General features: G+C 43.8%; 1 protein-coding gene across 1 annotated transcript in view; it reads right to left on the bottom strand.

Annotated features, from left to right (window-relative positions):
* The window catches only part of LOC109880355 (voltage-dependent calcium channel subunit alpha-2/delta-3), a 310,106-nt gene that overhangs the window by 232,153 nt on the left and 59,997 nt on the right, over positions 1-17,956 (bottom strand). The window contains 1 exon segment of the mRNA XM_074933786.1: positions 11,566-11,635. Coding sequence (XP_074789887.1) covers positions 11,566-11,635 — 70 coding nt within the window.

Below are 17,956 nucleotides of genomic sequence, written 5' to 3'. Positions count from 1 at the left end.
TTCTGTCACACGAGTCTGTGATTGGGTAATTACCACATATTCAACTTGAGGAAGAGATTTGATTGGCTGCAGAGGGCAGGAGGGGTGGAGCATGGCCATTTGCATGAACACTGACTGAGGGAGAAAATCAGAATGGGAGCAGATTATCCCGCTGGTTCCACATGGGAGAGAGAGAGCTCTGGATAGGCAAGATAAGGAAATGTATATCAAACTGCTGCCAGCCAAATATGTATCCAATAACCAAAAAGCACAAACAATTTATAATAAAGCCAAATAGCGATGGAAGAGGCTTCACCCTACAGCAGGATGGGAAGGGGTATTTTTAGCATGGCTGGTGATAATTACTATCTATTCAGTGTGTTCAGCAGGAGAGCCAGATCTGAAATGCCACTGTGAGGGCTACGCACGTACACACACACACAGTTACATTACACACACAGGCACGCACACACACACAAGTTCTGATCTCTACCGAGTAGGGAACCCAACCGTTTAATTACACATTCAGAAAGTTCAATACGCAATTAGAGACAATCACACTGTCTTAGCTCTTCTTGCAACAAGATCTCATAGTTTCCCTTCCAAACCGACATATTTTTTACGCCTTAATTCTGCATAGTTACAGGGATAATTCCATATGGTTACAGGGTTAGATCCACATGGTCACAGGGTTAGATCCACATGGGTACAGGGTTAGATCCACATGGGTACAGGGTTAGATCCATATAGTTACGGGGTAATTCCATATGGTTACAGGGTTAGATCCACATGGTCACAGGGTTAGATCCACATGGGTACAGGGTTAGATCCACATGGGTACAGGGTTAGATCCATATAGTTACGGGGTAATTCCATATGGTTACAGGGTTAGATCCACATGGTTACTTGGTTAGATCCATATGGTTACAGGGATAATTCCATATGGTTACAGGGTTAGATCCACATGGTTACAGGGTTAGATCCATATGGTTACAAGGTTAGATCCATATGGTTACAGGGTTAGATCTACATGGTTACAGGGTTAGATCTACATGGTTACAGGGTTAGATCCATATGGTTACAGGGTTAGATCCATATGGTTACAGGGTTAGATCCATATGGTTACAGGGTTAGATCTACATGGTTACAGGGTTAGATCCATATGGTTACAGGGTTAGATCCATATGGTTACAGGGTTAGATCCATATGGTTACAGGGTTAGATCCACATGGTTACAGGGTTAGATCAGGGTTAGATCCATATGGTTACAGGGTTAGATCCACATGGTTACAGGGTTAGATCCACATGGTTACAGGGTTAGATCAGGGTTAGATCCATATGGTTACAGGGTTAGATCCACATGGTTACAGGGTTAGATCCACATGGTTACAGGGTTAGATCCACATGGTTACAGGGTTAGATCCACATGGTTACAGGGTTAGATCCACATGGTTACAGGGTTAGATCCACATGGTTACAGGGTTAGATCCATATGGTTACAGGGTTAGATCCACATGGTTACAGGGTTAGATCCACATGGTTACAGGGTTAGATCCACATGGTTACAGGGTTAAATCATAAACAACTCGAAGGTTAACAGTTTAGGGTTTAATTATTAGCGGTTAAGGGTAGGGCTATGGTTGGGGAAGGCTTAAAACAAAATAATAAAAAAACTATGCCCTATTACCATCAAGTATCTTCAAGTATTCTCATGGCTTGCTAGAGCATTGTGAACTGCTGTGGACCAGTGGTCTAAGCAGCACCCTCTGGCTGTGAACACTGAGGAAGGTATATATCCACGTTCTCAGCACCTGTTCAAACGTCCGAAAACAAAGTATTTTTCTAGTGATCAGCCTCCTATTTTTACAGCACTCAAACGCACTGAGCAGCAACCTTCTGATTTAACAGCACAATATGCACACACACACACACACACACACACACACACACACACACACACACACACACACACACACACACACACACACACACACACACACACACACACACACACACACACACAATACACATACACATACACGCACACACGCGCACACACACACACACACACACACACACACACACAATAAACATACACGCACACACAATACACATACACGCGCACACACACACACACACACACACATATGCACACATGCACATGCACACACACACACACACAACACACAAAATCGAAACCCTGAGTTTAGGACAACAAACTGGTCGATACATTCATCCACTATTGAATCCAACTGTATTGAACGTATCTGATCCCAGATAGTCCCCATCTCAGGGGACCAGGTGATAATGATATGGGGACTAGATTACATGACCTGTCATTATCTCTGCTTAGACACTCACATTACCTCCCCTCCATCATCCCCATTACCTCCGAACAGTCAGCACGCAATTACACATCACTGGCTGTCACCATGGCAACAGCGGACCCATAGCTACCTACAGTGCCTACCTACCTACCTGTGTTGAATCGCTTGAATCTCAAAATGGCTGATGGGAGTCCGCAGGTAAAATGGAATCAAGTTTCAAGAAATTATCTGACGTCAATGTAGGCTACCTGTAATTCTTTAGTAGTGACCAGAGCTGGGTCATTCTTTAGTAGTGACCAGAGCTGGGTCGTTCTTTAGTAGTGACCTAGTGACCAGAGCTGGGTCGTTCTTTAGTAGTGACCAGAGCTGGGTCGTTCTTTAGTAGTGACCAGAGCTGGGTCGTTCTTTAGTAGTGACCAGTGCTGGGTCGTTCTATAGTAGTGACCAGAGCTGGGTCGTTTTTTAATAGTGACCAGAGCTGGGTCGTTCTTTAGTAGTGACCAGAGCTGGGTCGTTCTTTAGTAGTGACCTAGTGACCAGAGCTGGGTCGTTCTTTAGTAGTGACCAGAGCTGGGTCGTTCTTTAGTAGTGACCAGAGCTGGGTCGTTCTTTAGTAGTGACCAGAGCTGGGTCGTTCTTTAGTAGTGACCAGAGCTGGGTCGTTCTTTAGTAGTGACCAGAGCTGGGTCGTTCTTTAGTAGTGACCAGAGCTGGGTCGTTCTTTAGTAGTGACCAGAGCTGGGTCGTTCTTTAGTAGTGACCAGAGCTGGGTCGTTTTTTAATAGTGACCAGAGCTGGGTCATTCTTTAGTAGTGACCAGAGCTGGGTCGTTCTTTAGTAGTGACCTAGTGACCAGAGCTGGGTCGTTCTTTAGTAGTGACCAGAGCTGGGTCGTTCATTAGTAGTGACCAGAGCTGGGTCGTTCTTTAGTAGTGACCAGAGCTGGGTCGTTCTTTAGTAGTGACCAGAGCTGGGTCGTTCTTTAGTAGTGACCAGAGCTGGGTTGTGTAAAGGCACAAAACTGAAGAAAACGGGAGATCAACTCAGATTCAGATTGTTTAATACTGTGGTCACATGTATAGGGTTGCAGGTGTGAAATAGCACTATATAATAGTAGCAGTGATGAATATATACATGTCCACTGGGGTGGAGGCAGAGTAAAGACTGTTGAGGGGCTGGGGGGGATGACCACAGGGGGAACAGCAGCACAGCAGCATGACCATAGGGGGAGAGGGGGAATGACCACAGGGGGAACAGCAGAATGACCATTGAGGGGGAGAGGGGGAATGACCACAGGGGGCACAGCAGCATGACCATTGAGGGGGAGAGGGGGAATGACCACAGGGCGAACAACCACAGAGGAGAAGCAGAAATTTTTATTTGATCTTTATTTAACTAGGCAAGTCAGTTAAGAACAAATTCTTATTTTCAATGATGGCCTAGGAACTGTGGGTTAACTGCCTGTTCAGGGGCAGAATGACAGATTTGTACCTTGTCAGCTCGGGGGTTTGAACTTGCAACCTTGCGGTTTCTATTCCAACACTCTAACCACTAGGCTACCCTGCCGCCCCCTGCCGACCATTGAGGGGGTGGGGGGGAATGACCATTGGGGGAGAAGCAGAATGACCATTGATGGGGTGGGGGGAATGACCACAGGGGGAGCAGCAGAATGACCATTGAGGCGGTGGGGGGAATGACCACAGGGGGAACAGCAGAATGACCATTGAGGCGGTGGGGGGAATGACCACAGGGGGAGCAGCAGAATGACCATTGAGGCGGTGGGGGGATTTGACCACAGGGGGAACGGCAGAATGACCATTGAGGCGGTGGGGGGAATGACCACAGGGGGAGCAGCAGAATGACCATTGAGTGAAATTTGTACTGTTTCCAACAGGTACTGAGAGAGGGAGCGCTATACTATCAAACCTATAGCCCTGTCAATAAACTGAAACAACAGTACTCACTTTACTGAGCTCATCTCTGCCAAATAATTACACCCATAAACTACTGCTGCTGCCCTCGACACTACCAGCCTGAGACCCATCACACTCACTGATACAGACACTGAGAGGACTAACCAAACATTACTGATACAGACACTGAGAGGACTAACCAAACATTACTGATACAGACACTGAGAGGACTAACCAAACATTACTGATACAGACACCAAGAGGACTAACCAAACATTACTGATACAGACACTGAGAGGACTAACCAAACATTACTGATACAGACACTGAGAGGACTAACCAAACATTACTGATACAGACACCGAGAGGACTAACCAAACATTAATGATAGACACTGAGAGGACTAACCAAACATTACTGATACAGACACTGAGAGGACTAACCAAACATTGCTGATACAGACACCGAGAGGACTAACCAAACATTACTGATACAGACACTGAGAGGACTAACCAAACATTACTGATACAGACACTGAGAGGACTAACCAAACATTAATGATTGACTCTGTCAATCACCATATTCTTATCGGCAGACTCAGTAGCCTCGGTTTTTCGGATGACTGCCTTGCCTGGTTCACCAATTACTTTGCAGACAGAGTTCAGTGTGTCAAATCGGAGGGCATGCTGTCCGGTCCTCTGGCAGTCTCTATGGGGGTGCCACAGGGTTCAATTCTCGGGCCGACTCTTTTCTCTGTGTATATCAATGATGTTGCTCTTGCTGCGGGCGATTCCCTGATCCACCTCTACGCAGACGACACCATTCTATATACTTTCGGCCCGTCTTTGGACACTGTGCTATCTAACCTCCAAACAAGCTTCAATGCCATACAACACTCCTTCCGTGGCCTCCAACTGCTCTTAAACGCTAGTAAGACCAAATGCATGCTTTTCAACCGGTCGCTGCCTGCACCTGCATGCCCGACTAGCATCACCACCCTGGATGGTTCCGACCTAGAATATGTGGACGTCTATAAGTACCTAGGTGTCTGGCTAGACTGCAAACTCTCCTTCCAGACTCATATCAAACATCTCCAATCGAAAATCAAATCAAGAGTCGGCTTTCTATTCCGCAACAAAGCCTCCTTCACTCAAGCCGCCAAGCTTACCCTAGTAAAACTGACTATCCTACCGATCCTCGACTTCGGCGATGTCATCTACAAAATGGCTTCCAACACTCTACTCAGCAAACTGGATGCAGTCTATCACAGTGCCATCCGTTTTGTCACTAAAGCACCTTATACTACCCACCACTGCGACTTGTATGCTCTAGTCGGCTGGCCCTCGCTACATATTCGTCGCCAGACCCACTGGCTCCAGGTCATCTACAAGTCTATGCTAGGTAAAGCTCCGCCTTATCTCAGCTCACTGGTCACGATGGCAACACCCATCCGTAGCACGCGCTCCAGCAGGTGTATCTCACTGATCATCCCTAAAGCCAACACCTCATTTGGCCGCCTTTCGTTCCAGTACTCTGCTGCCTGTGACTGGAACGAATTGCAAAAATCGCTGAAGTTGGAGACTTTTATCTCCCTCACCAACTTCAAACATCAGCTATCTGAGCAGCTAACCGATCGCTGCAGCTGTACATAGTCTATTGGTAAATAGCCCACCCTTTTCACCTACCTCATCCCCGTACTGTTTCTATTTATTTACTTTTCTGCTCTTCTGCACACCAATATCTCTACCTGTACATGACCATCTGATCTTTTATCACTCCAGTGTTAATCTGCAAAATTGTAATTATTTGCCTACCTCCTCATGCCTTTTGCACACATTGTATATAGACCCCCCCTTCGTTTTCTACTGTGTTATTGACTTGTTAATTGTTTACTCCATGTGTAACTCTTTGTTGTATGCTCACACTGCTATGCTTTATCTTGGCCAGGTCGCAGTTGCAAATGAGAACTTGTTCTCAACTAGCCTACCTGGTTAAATAAAGGTGAAATAAAAATAAAATAAAAAATACAGACACTGAGAGGACTAACCAAACATTACTGATACAGACACTGAGAGGACTAACCAAACATTACTGATACAGACACTGAGAGGACTAACCAAACATTACTGATACAGACACTGAGAGGACTAACCAAACATTACTGATACAGACACTGAGAGGACTAACCAAACATTACTGATACAGACACCGAGAGGACTAACCAAACATTACTGATACAGACACTGAGAGGACTAACCAAACATTACTGATACAGACACTGAGAGGACTAACCAAACATTACTGATACAGACACTGAAAGGACTAACCAAACATTAATGATAGACACTGAGAGGACTAACCAAACATTACTGATAAAGACACTGAGAGGACTAACCAAACATTACTGATACAGACACCGAGAGGACTAACCAAACATTACTGAAACAGACACTGAGAGGACTAACCAAACATTACTGATACAGACACTGAGAGGACTAACCAAACATTACTGATACAGACACCGAGAGGACTAACCAAACATTACTGATACAGACACTGAGAGGACTAACCAAACATTACTGATACAGACACTGAGAGGACTAACCAAACATTACTGATACAGACACTGAGAGGACTAACCAAACATTAATGATACAGACACTGAGAGGACTAACCAAACATTACTGATACAGACACTGAGAGGACTAACCAAACATTAATGATACAGACACTGAAAGGACTAACCAAACATTACTGATACAGACACTGAGAGGACTAACCAAACAGACAAATTAAACATTACTGATACCTACACTGAGAGGACTAACCAAACATTACTGATACAGACACTGAAAGGACTAACCAAACATTACTGATACAGACACTGAGAGGACTAACCAAACATTACTGATACAGACACCGAGAGGACTAACCAAACATTACTGATACAGACACTGAGAGGACTAACCAAACATTACTGATACAGACACTGAGAGGACTAACCAAACATTACTGATACAGACACTGAGAGGACTAACCAAACATTACTGATACAGACACTGAGAGGACTAACCAAACATTACTGATACAGACACTGAGAGGACTAACCAAACATTACTGATACAGACACTGAGAGGACTAACCAAACATTACTGATACAGACACTGAGAGGACTAACCAAACATTACTGATACAGACACTGAGAGGACTAACCAAACATTACTGATACAGACACTGAGAGGACTAACCAAACATTACTGATACAGACACTGAGAGGACTAACCAAACATTACTGATACAGACACCGAGAGGACTAACCAAACATTACTGATACAGACACTGAGAGGACTAACCAAACATTACTGATACAGACACTGAGAGGACTAACCAAACATTACTGATACAGACACTGAGAGGACTAACCAAACATTACTGATACAGACACTGAGAGGACTAACCAAACATTACTGATACAGACACCGAGAGGACTAACCAAACATTACTGATACAGACACTGAGAGGACTAACCAAACATTACTGATACAGACACCGAGAGGACTAACCAAACATTACTGATACAGACACTGAGAGGACTAACCAAACATTACTGATACAGACACTGAGAGGACTAACCAAACATTACTGATACAGACACTGAGAGGACTAACCAAACATTACTGATACAGACACCGAGAGGACTAACCAAACATTACTGATACAGACACTGAGAGGACTAACCAAACATTACTGATACAGACACTGAGAGGACTAACCAAACATTAATGATACAGACACTGAGAGGACTAACCAAACATTACTGATACAGACACTGAGAGGACTAACCAAACATTACTGATACAGACACTGAGAGGACTAACCAAACAGACAAATTAAACATTACTGATACCTACACTGAGAGGACTAACCGAACATTACTGATACAGACACTGAAAGGACTAACCAAACATTAATGATAGACACTGAGAGGACTAACCAAACATTACTGATACAGACACAGAGGACTAACCAAACATTACTGATACAGACACCGAGAGGACTAACCAAACATTACTGATACAGACACAGAGAGGACTAACCAAACATTACTGATACAGACACCGAGAGGACTAACCAAACATTACTGATACAGACACTGAGAGAACTAACCAAACATTACTGATACAGACACTGAGAGGACTAACCAAACATTAATGATACAGACACTGAGAGGACTAACCAAACATTACTGATACAGACACTGAGAGGACTAACCAAACATTACTGATACAGACACTGAGAGGACTAACCAAACATTACTGATACAGACACTGAGAGGACTAACCAAACATTACTGATACAGACACTGAGAGGACTAACCAAACATTACTGATACAGACACTGAGAGGACTAACCAAACATTACTGATACAGACACTGAGAGGACTAACCAAACATTACTGATACAGACACCGAGAGGACTAACCAAACATTACTGATACAGACACTGAGAGGACTAACCAAACATTACTGATACGGACACTGAGAGGACTAACCAAACATTACTGATACAGACACAGAGAGGACTAACCAAACATTAATGATAGACACTGAGAGGACTAACCAAACATTACTGATACAGACACTGAGAGGACTAACCAAACATTACTGATACAGACACCGAGAGGACTAACCAAACATTACTGATACAGACACTGAGAGGACTAACCAAACATTACTGATACAGACACTGAGAGGACTAACCAAACATTACTGATACAGACACTGAGAGGACTAACCAAACATTACTGATACAGACACTGAGAGGACTAACCAAACAGACAAATTAAACATTACTGATACCTACACTGAGAGGACTAACCAAACATTACTGATACAGACACTGAAAGGACTAACCAAACATTAATGATAGACACTGAGAGGACTAACCAAACATTACTGATACAGACACCGAGAGGACTAACCAAACATTACTGATACAGACACTGAGAGGACTAACCAAACATTACTGATACAGACACCGATAGGACTAACCAAACATTACTGCTACAGACACTGAGAGGACTAACCAAACATGAATGATACAGACACTGAGAGGACTAACCAAACATTACTGATACAGACACTGAGAGGACTAACCAAACATTAATGATACAGACACTGAGAGGACTAACCAAACATTACTGATACAGACACTGAGAGGACTAACCAAACATTACTGATACAGACACTGAGAGGACTAACCAAACATTAATGATACAGACACTGAGAGGACTAACCAAACATTACTGATACAGACACTGAGAGGACTAACCAAACATTACTGATACAGACACTGAGAGGACTAACCAAACATTAATGATACAGACACTGAGAGGACTTACCAAACATTACTGATACAGACACTGAGAGGACTAACCAAACATTACTGATACAGACACTGAGAGGACTAACCAAACATTAATGATACATACACTGAGAGGACTAACCAAACATTACTGATACAGACACTGAGAGGACTAACCAAACATTACTGATACAGACACTGAGAGGACTAACCAAACATTACTGATACAGACACTGAGAGGACTAACCAAACATTACTTATACAGACACTGAGAGGACTAACCAAACATTACTGATACAGACACTGAGAGGACTAACCAAACATTACTGATACAGACACTGAGAGGACTAACCAAACATTACTGATACAGACACTGAGAGGACTAACCAAACATTACTGATACAGACACTGAGAGGACTAACCAAACATTAGTGTTGATTTCAATATAGGAGATGAATTGAAGAGTTGAATTCCTAAACACTACAGTACAGTATATATCCATTTTCAGAAATATTGGTGAATTAGCTTTAATTGTTTAAAGAAATTCTGTAAGAGATTGGTGTTTTTTCAATCAATCATGGCTTGGGCATGTTCTATAACATTTGTTTAAAATCAATCACTTTTGTTTTTGCAAAATGCTATATATTGGCCTCCCTCTCAGGGAAATAAGTAGTACTGTTGGTTTTACAGTTAAATGTAACAAATAAGTACATGTTTAATAAAGAACTGTACAAACAACACATTTAAACACATTTTTGTAGTAATAATTGAATACAGTGATATGAGATCTGTATGTAAATCATTTGATCTTTTAGCAGATGCTCTTATCTAAAGTGACTTACAGTAAGTGCATTAAAATAGCGAGGTGAATTAACCACATATTACAGGCAAATATACAGGATAAGAACATTCCATTCCTGCTAAACAATGAATATATAGCGTTTTACAAAATGAAAACATTTCCATACATAACTATAATCTATGATAAAAAAATCTGAGAACAATAATATTGTACACACATGAAGGCACCAATAAGCAATCATTTCTGATTAAAAAACACAAATGTGAAAAATTTGGGCAAATTGCGTGAAAAAATCCCCCCAAAAACTGGAAACTATTTGTAATCCTTCAATTGGAAATTCAATTCACCTCGCCCTTCAATCCAATCCCCTCGACACACACACACACACAAGCACACACTCGTACACTTGCACACATGCTAAAGTTGCTCTCTCTCTACTAAAGCCGCTCAAATGGATTTGAAGCATAACTGAGGTAGAGAAAAAGCTGTGTTGGACTGAGTATGCAGATATGTCTGAGTCTATTTCTGCATGCTCTTGTCTCTGTGTGTGTGTGTGTTTGTGTGCGTGTGCGTGTGTGTGCGTGTGTGCGTGAGTGTGAGTGTGTGTGTGTGTGTGTGTGTTTGTCTGTGTGTGTGTGTGTGTGTGTGTGTGTGTGTGTGTGTGTGTGTGTGTGTGTGTGTGTGTGTGTGTGTGTGTGTGTGTGTGTGTGTGTGTGTGTGTGTGTGTGTGTGTGCATTATATCTACGAGAGGTTTAATTTGAAAGTGGCAAGACACATGGCCAGATTATGGGTCTTTCTGGGCTTGCACCCTGAGGTGTATTTTTAGAAGGGAAAAGAGGGTTAGCCAGTGAAGTGAAACGGACATGAATGAAATTGCTAATGCTTTTCCCTCTCTTCCTGCCCTTCCTGCATTTAAACTAAGCTATCTAGCTGTGGCTATGTGGTGCCTGTCATCTTCTGGGCCATTTAGTTTGTGGATCTTCAAAACACTCTCCTATATGATAACTATTTATGTGGTCCAACACTATTTCAATCACATACAGTAGAACACAATTCCTCTGGTCGTCATATTCATGTTAATAACCCCAACATGTTGAACCGTAAATCACCTGTGCAGCACAGGACCCTGTTAGCCCACGAAGCTAAAGCACTAGCTCTGGGAGCTAGCATACGTTCTACTGTCACATACCTGTAGGTCTGGGTCATCTTCATGTTGCAGGTGTGCCTCCTCTGCTGCCTCCACCAGACGCTGTAGGGAGATATATATATATATATATATATGAGAGAGAGAGTGAGAGAGAGAGAGAGAGAGATATAGTAGTTTACACCAATCCTTTACTACAATTAATATTAGCAGCAAAACACCACACTACTGTTCATAAGGATCATATAAATTAAGTGAATCTGTTGCCTACTGCTTGTAACAACATCTGTCACCATGGTAACACTCTTGATAACACACAATGATAACACACACACTCAATCACACACACACACACACACAGACACACACTCAATCACACACACACACACACACACACACACACACACACACACACACACACACACACACACACACACACACACTCACACACACACACACACACACACACACACACACACACACACACACACACACACACACACACACACACACACACACACACACACACACACAAACACACACACACTTGGCCACTATGTAGATTGAAGCTATTTCATTCAGCAACAGAAGTAATGACACCCTAAGGGCTTCTGGATGCCTCAAACAAAAAACTCCATCACAGCCACACACACACACACACAGCCACACACACACACACACTGACTCCATCCCCACCACCTCGCTGGCATGCAGTCTGCTGCGTGCGCCTACAGGGCATTGTGGGTATCTGATTCTATCCGTCTTTATTTGTCTCTTTTCCTAAGAGTGGGTACTCTGCTTGCTTCTACGTGCATGTATGCTTGTGTTCGCCTGTGTGTTTGCATATTAGTGTGTGTGTTTGTTCCTCTCCTCTCCCCAGAGTGGGGTTATCAGTGAAACCCCCAACACAACCTGGTCTCAGAGCAGTTCGTATGATTCTGTATGTAAAGCCTAGACATTTAGTATGCTATGTTACATCTCACATAGTATGTATTCATTTGTGGATGTCCACCACCCATTTCGTATAATATGATACAAATTACAATTCGTATGATATGTTACGAATTTGCAAAAACGTATGATATTATATGAATTCTAGCTAGGATAGGATTTAGGGTTAGGGTTAGGGGAAGAGTTAGATAGAAGGGTTAAGGTTAAGGTTAGGGTTAAGGGTAGAGTTACGTTTAGGGGTTAGGTTAAAGGGTTAAGGTTAGGGTTAGAAGAAGGGTTAGAAAAAAGGGTTAAGGTTAGGGTTAGGGTTAGGGGAAGAGTTAGAAAAAAGGGTTAAGATTAGGGTTAGGGGAATGGTTAGATAAAAGGGTTAAGGTTAGGGTTAGGGGAATGGTTAGATAAAAGGGTTAAGGTTAGGGTTAGGGGAATGGTTAAGGTTAGGGTTAGGGGAATGGTTGGATAAAAGGGTTAAGGTTAGGGTTAAGGTTAAGGTTAGGGTTAGGGGAATGGTTAGATAAAAGGGTTAAGGTTAGGGTTAGGGTTAAGGTTAAGGTTAGGGTTAGGGGAATGGTTAGATAAAAGGGTTAAGGTTAAGGTTAGAGTTAAGGTTAAGGTTAGGGTTAGAAGAAGGGTTAGAAAAAATGGTTATGGTTAGGGTTAGGGTTAGGGTTAAGGTTAAGGTTAGGGTTAGGGGAATGGTTAGATAAAAGGGTTAAGGTTAGGGTTAGGGTTAAGGTTAAGGTTAGGGTTAGGGGAATGGTTAGATAAAAGGGTTAAGGTTAAGGTTAGGGTTAGGGTTAAGGTTAGGGTTAGGGTTAGGGGAAGAGTTAGATAGAAGGGTTAAGGTTAGGGTTAGGGGAAGAGTTAGATAGAAGGGTTAAGGTTAGGGTTAGGGGAAGAGTTAGATAGAAGGGTTAAGGTTAGGGTTAGGGGAATGGTTGGTTAATATGCTAAGTAGTTGCAAAGTAGCAAAACAATGAGTAAGTAGTTGAAAAGTTGCTAATTAGCTAAAGTTGACCGTGATGAGATTCGAACTCACAACCTTCAGGTTGCAAGACGTTTGCTTTATATGCCTGAACAACCACCCTAATTTTGCTTTAAGTTACCAGCTGTCTTATGTAACCATACCAAACGTAACACCAGTATTCTCATTTTTAATTTGTGTCCCGGATATACATTGACTATTTTATGTCCAGTCTATGAGATCCGGTTGCCTAACAAGGTATCATGGTTTCACTTCAGTATTCAAATTTGCAAGGGGTTAGAGTTATGTGGGGATAAATGGTTAAGTTTAGGCATGAATTCCAACTGCCTAGGACTGCCTAGCTCTGGGATTGAACCTGCAATCCTCTGAGCCGGAGTGTGTGTTCTCAGTCCTTCCTCTATCACCCTCCACAATGCACTAGCAAGCTGTGCTACCTGCAGACTCACCTTTAGTCTGCAAGTAAATGCCACAGTATGCCAGCCCTGCCTCCTACAGGCAACCTGTCACTGAGCATCACAACACACACACACACATAAACATAATGGCAGTGATATGTGCATGGAACAACATCTTGTGGTGAATGATTCCCCTCTCACCCAGCTGGGTCTGGTCTGGTGAGGGACTTTCCGATTCACTCCACCTCAAATTACCATTCTAATGGCTTTTCAGGAAGCCACCACAATCTACTGCCTTATTTGAAGGGTGTGTGTGTGTGTGTGTGTGTGTGTGCACGCGTGCTCACATGCCTGTCTGCCAGTGTCTGTCTGTCTGTCTGTCTGCAGGTCTGTCTGTCTCTCTGTCTGTCTGTCTGTCTGTCTGCAGGTCTCTCTGTCTGTTGGTCTCTCCGTCCGTCTACCTACCCATTTGATGGTGAGTAATAATGTGATCTTTACAACTGTCTGTGTGTCTAGCTGGTCAGCTTCAGAAGTCACCAGAAAGCCAGAGACGGACAGACTGACGGACAGATAAAGTGATACACTGTGTGTCTTTTTACTGTGACTGAAGCCATAGAGGCTCTGGTGCCTGATACGCGTGGACATCCAGACCTGTGCTACAGGAACAAACAGATAAGGAGGAGAGAAATAAAAGAAGCATGAGAGAGGATTGGATGAGTAACATTCTCTAAAGGTCTGACCGGTTAGCCTGGTACTCAGAGGGAAATGTCAGAGTCAGATGCTGCCTGTGAAACTGCTGTGTGTGTGTGTGTGTGTGTGTGTGTGTGTGTGTGTGTGTGTGTGTGTGTGTGTGTGTGTGTGTGTGTGTGTGTGTGTGTGTGTGTGTGTGTGTGTGAGGATGTTCTCCTCTGTTGACAAGCGTTATGATATTAGCCCTGTGATCTCATCTCTGTAGCAGCCCTACTGAAAATGTCAGTCAAAGGACGGTGTGGGCGTGCGGGCATAGCGAACTCACGTGTGGATGACTGACTGTTTGCGTGCATGAGTGTGTGCAGGAGTGAGTGAGCGAGTCAGTGCATGCACGATCATTTAATAATAAGTGTGTATGTGTGCGTGAATGTGTGTGTGTGTGTGTGTGTTTTGTGTGCACGCACACCTGCCTGCCTGCCAGTGTCTGTCTGTCCATCTGTCATGTCTGTCTGTCTATCTATCTATCAGTCTTTCTGTATGACAGTCTGTCTGTCTGCCAGGCTGTAGGTTTCTCCGTCCGTCTACCTACCCTTTTGATGGTATGTAATTACGTGATCTATACACCTGTCTGTGTGTCTAGCTGGTCAAATCAAATCATCTTCAGAAGTCACCAGAGACGGACAGACAACATGATCAAAGTGATCACACTCGATTCAAATCTTCAGAACTGATCCATCTCTTCTGTGTGTCAACTTGACTGTGTCTCTTGTTCCTAAACAGACAGCAGTGAACGCTGGGTTCTGACATGTTCCTGTGCTGATGGGTTCAGAGCTGAAGCCTCTGACCTTAAATATCTCCATCAATTATGAATGGAACAAAAAACCATGTGGTGGAGAAGAGCAGAACTTGCCTGTACAGCTGACCTATGACAACAACTGCTGTTGGAGGGAGAAGGAGAGGGGGAGGAAGGGGGAGATGAGAGGGTGGAGGGGAGGAAGATGTGAGGAGGAGGGAGGAGTGGGGGAGGAGGGGAGAGAAAGGGAGGATGAGATGCTAACAACTCCTGTTGAAGGGGAGTAGGGGAGAGAAAGGGAGGATGAGATGCTAACAACTCCTGTTGAAGGGGAGTAGGGGAGAGAAAGGGAGGATGAGATGTGAGGGGGGGAGGGAGGAGAGAGAGGTTGCATGCATTATTGACTTTTAGAGAAAGTCCAGGACTTTGACGCAGTACTTTCAGCCTTGCCTATGCACATTTCACTCTCTACAGTGGGAGGAGAAGGGTAGAAACGCATTGGCCTGTTACTGAATGTTCTCCCCTGGTAGGGTTAGCAACAAACACTCAGTCATATGCTGCAGTGGAGGGTAGACCTAGGATCAGATAACACTGCCCCCAAACCTGAATCAGCATTAAAATGGGACAGCTCTACAGCAGTTGACACAGGTACAGGTACCTGAATCAGCATTAAAATGGGACAGCTCTACAGCAGTTGACACTGGTACAGGTACCTGAATCAGCATTAAAATGGGACAGCTCTACAGCAGTTGACACTGGTACAGGTACCTGAATCAGCATTAAAATGGGACAGCTCTACAGCAGTTGACACAGGTACAGGTACCTGAATCAGCATTAAAATGGGACAGCTCTACAGCAGTTGACACTGGTACAGGTACCTGAATCAGCATTAAAATGGGACAGCTCTACAGCAGTTGACACTGGTAAAGGTACCTGAATCAGCATTAAAATGGGACAGCTCTACAGCAGTTGACACTGGTACAGGTACCTGAATCAGCATTAAAATGGGACAGCTCTACAGCAGTTGACACTGGTACAGGTACCTGAATCAGCATTAAAATGGGACAGCTCTACAGCAGTTGACACAGGTACAGGTACCTGAATCAGCATTAAAATGGGACAGCTCTACAGCAGTTGACACTGGTACAGGTACCTGAATCAGCATTAAAATGGGACAGCTCTACAGCAGTTGACACAGGTACAGGTACCTGAATCAGCATTAAAATGGGACAGCTCTGCAGCAGTTGACACAGGTACAGGTACCTGAATCAGCATTAAAATGGGACAGCTCTACAGCAGTTGACACAGGTACAGCGTACACATTCTGAGGGAAAATGTCAAGCGTCAGAAAAATGTAAATTCTGGCCTTGCCCCTTGGTCCTGTATCAGTTGATATAGTCTTGGTTAGGGGGATGTCTAAGGCTTGACCATGGCAGCAGAGCAGGTCCAGTCAGTTATGCGTGGCCCAGGGTACTGTCAAAGTCATGGGTACAGTAAGTGCCCGTGGTTCTGGGGCAGTTTATGCTTTCTAAGGCTTTGAACTGTGGTTCTGGGGCAGATTATACTGTCTAAGGCTTTGAACTGTGGTTCTGGGGCAGATTATGCTGTCTAAGGCTTTGAACTGTGGTTCTGGGGCAGTTTATGCTGTCTAAGGCTTTGAACTGTGGTTCTGGGGCAGTTTATGCTGTCTAAGGCTTTGAACTGTGGTTCTGGGGCAGTTTATGCTGTCTAAGGCTTTGAACTGTGGTTCTGGGGCAGATTATGCTGTCTAAGGCTTTGAACTGTGGTTCTGGGGCAGTTTATGCTGTCTAAGGCTTTGAACTGTGGTTCTGGGGCAGTTTATGCTGTCTAAGGCTTTGAACTGTGGTTCTGGGGCAGTTTATGCTGTCTAAGGCTTGGTCCCTGTTACTGTTTCTGTTGTATCTTGGCCCGTGGTTCCGTGGCAGGTCCGTTGGGTCCCTGATGGTGCCAGAAGGCTGGCCCGAAGAGAGCTGAGCTGGGCCGGGCCATCAATAGCACTGGGGACAGCAATTCATTTTGTCAAACCAGCAGGGAGAGAGTTGCAGCATTGACAAAATGGAAAACTGCTCTGTGACACTTTCCTACCTCGTGTTTAGCACGTTTAGATTGGCTACACACCATGTAGACACACTCACACAGAGAGAGAGAGAGAGAGAGAAAGAGGGAGAGACAGAGGGAGAGGCTGTAAGAGAGAAAAATATCAATATCTGAACAGTCATCAGTACTTCCCATGACTGGATTATGATATGAGACAAAGAAGCTCTCTTCTCTGGCTGGTCACTAGAAACAGATGTTTGAAAAGGTCCTGAGTATGTGGATATACAGTACGCCTTCCTTGTTCACAAATAAATATCACCCAGGACTGGGCGTGAACACATGTGGCTCAGAGGCAGAGACTGCTGCTTAGACCAGTGTGCTACAACAGTTCACATCTCTCTCTAGCAAGCCGTGAGAACCTCAGTGAAATGTTTCTTGTCTCAACTCTGCATTGTTGGAAAATAACCCGTTATTAATCATTTCACTGTTAGTCTACCTCTGTTGTCTATGTAGCATGTGATTTGACTTGATTTGATTTGTATCCCTATTATTTG

This window comes from Oncorhynchus kisutch, linkage group LG24 (assembly GCF_002021735.2).
Source record: "Oncorhynchus kisutch isolate 150728-3 linkage group LG24, Okis_V2, whole genome shotgun sequence".
NCBI lineage: Eukaryota > Metazoa > Chordata > Actinopteri > Salmoniformes > Salmonidae > Oncorhynchus > Oncorhynchus kisutch.
This window is presented reverse-complemented; position numbering and strand designations above follow the sequence as displayed.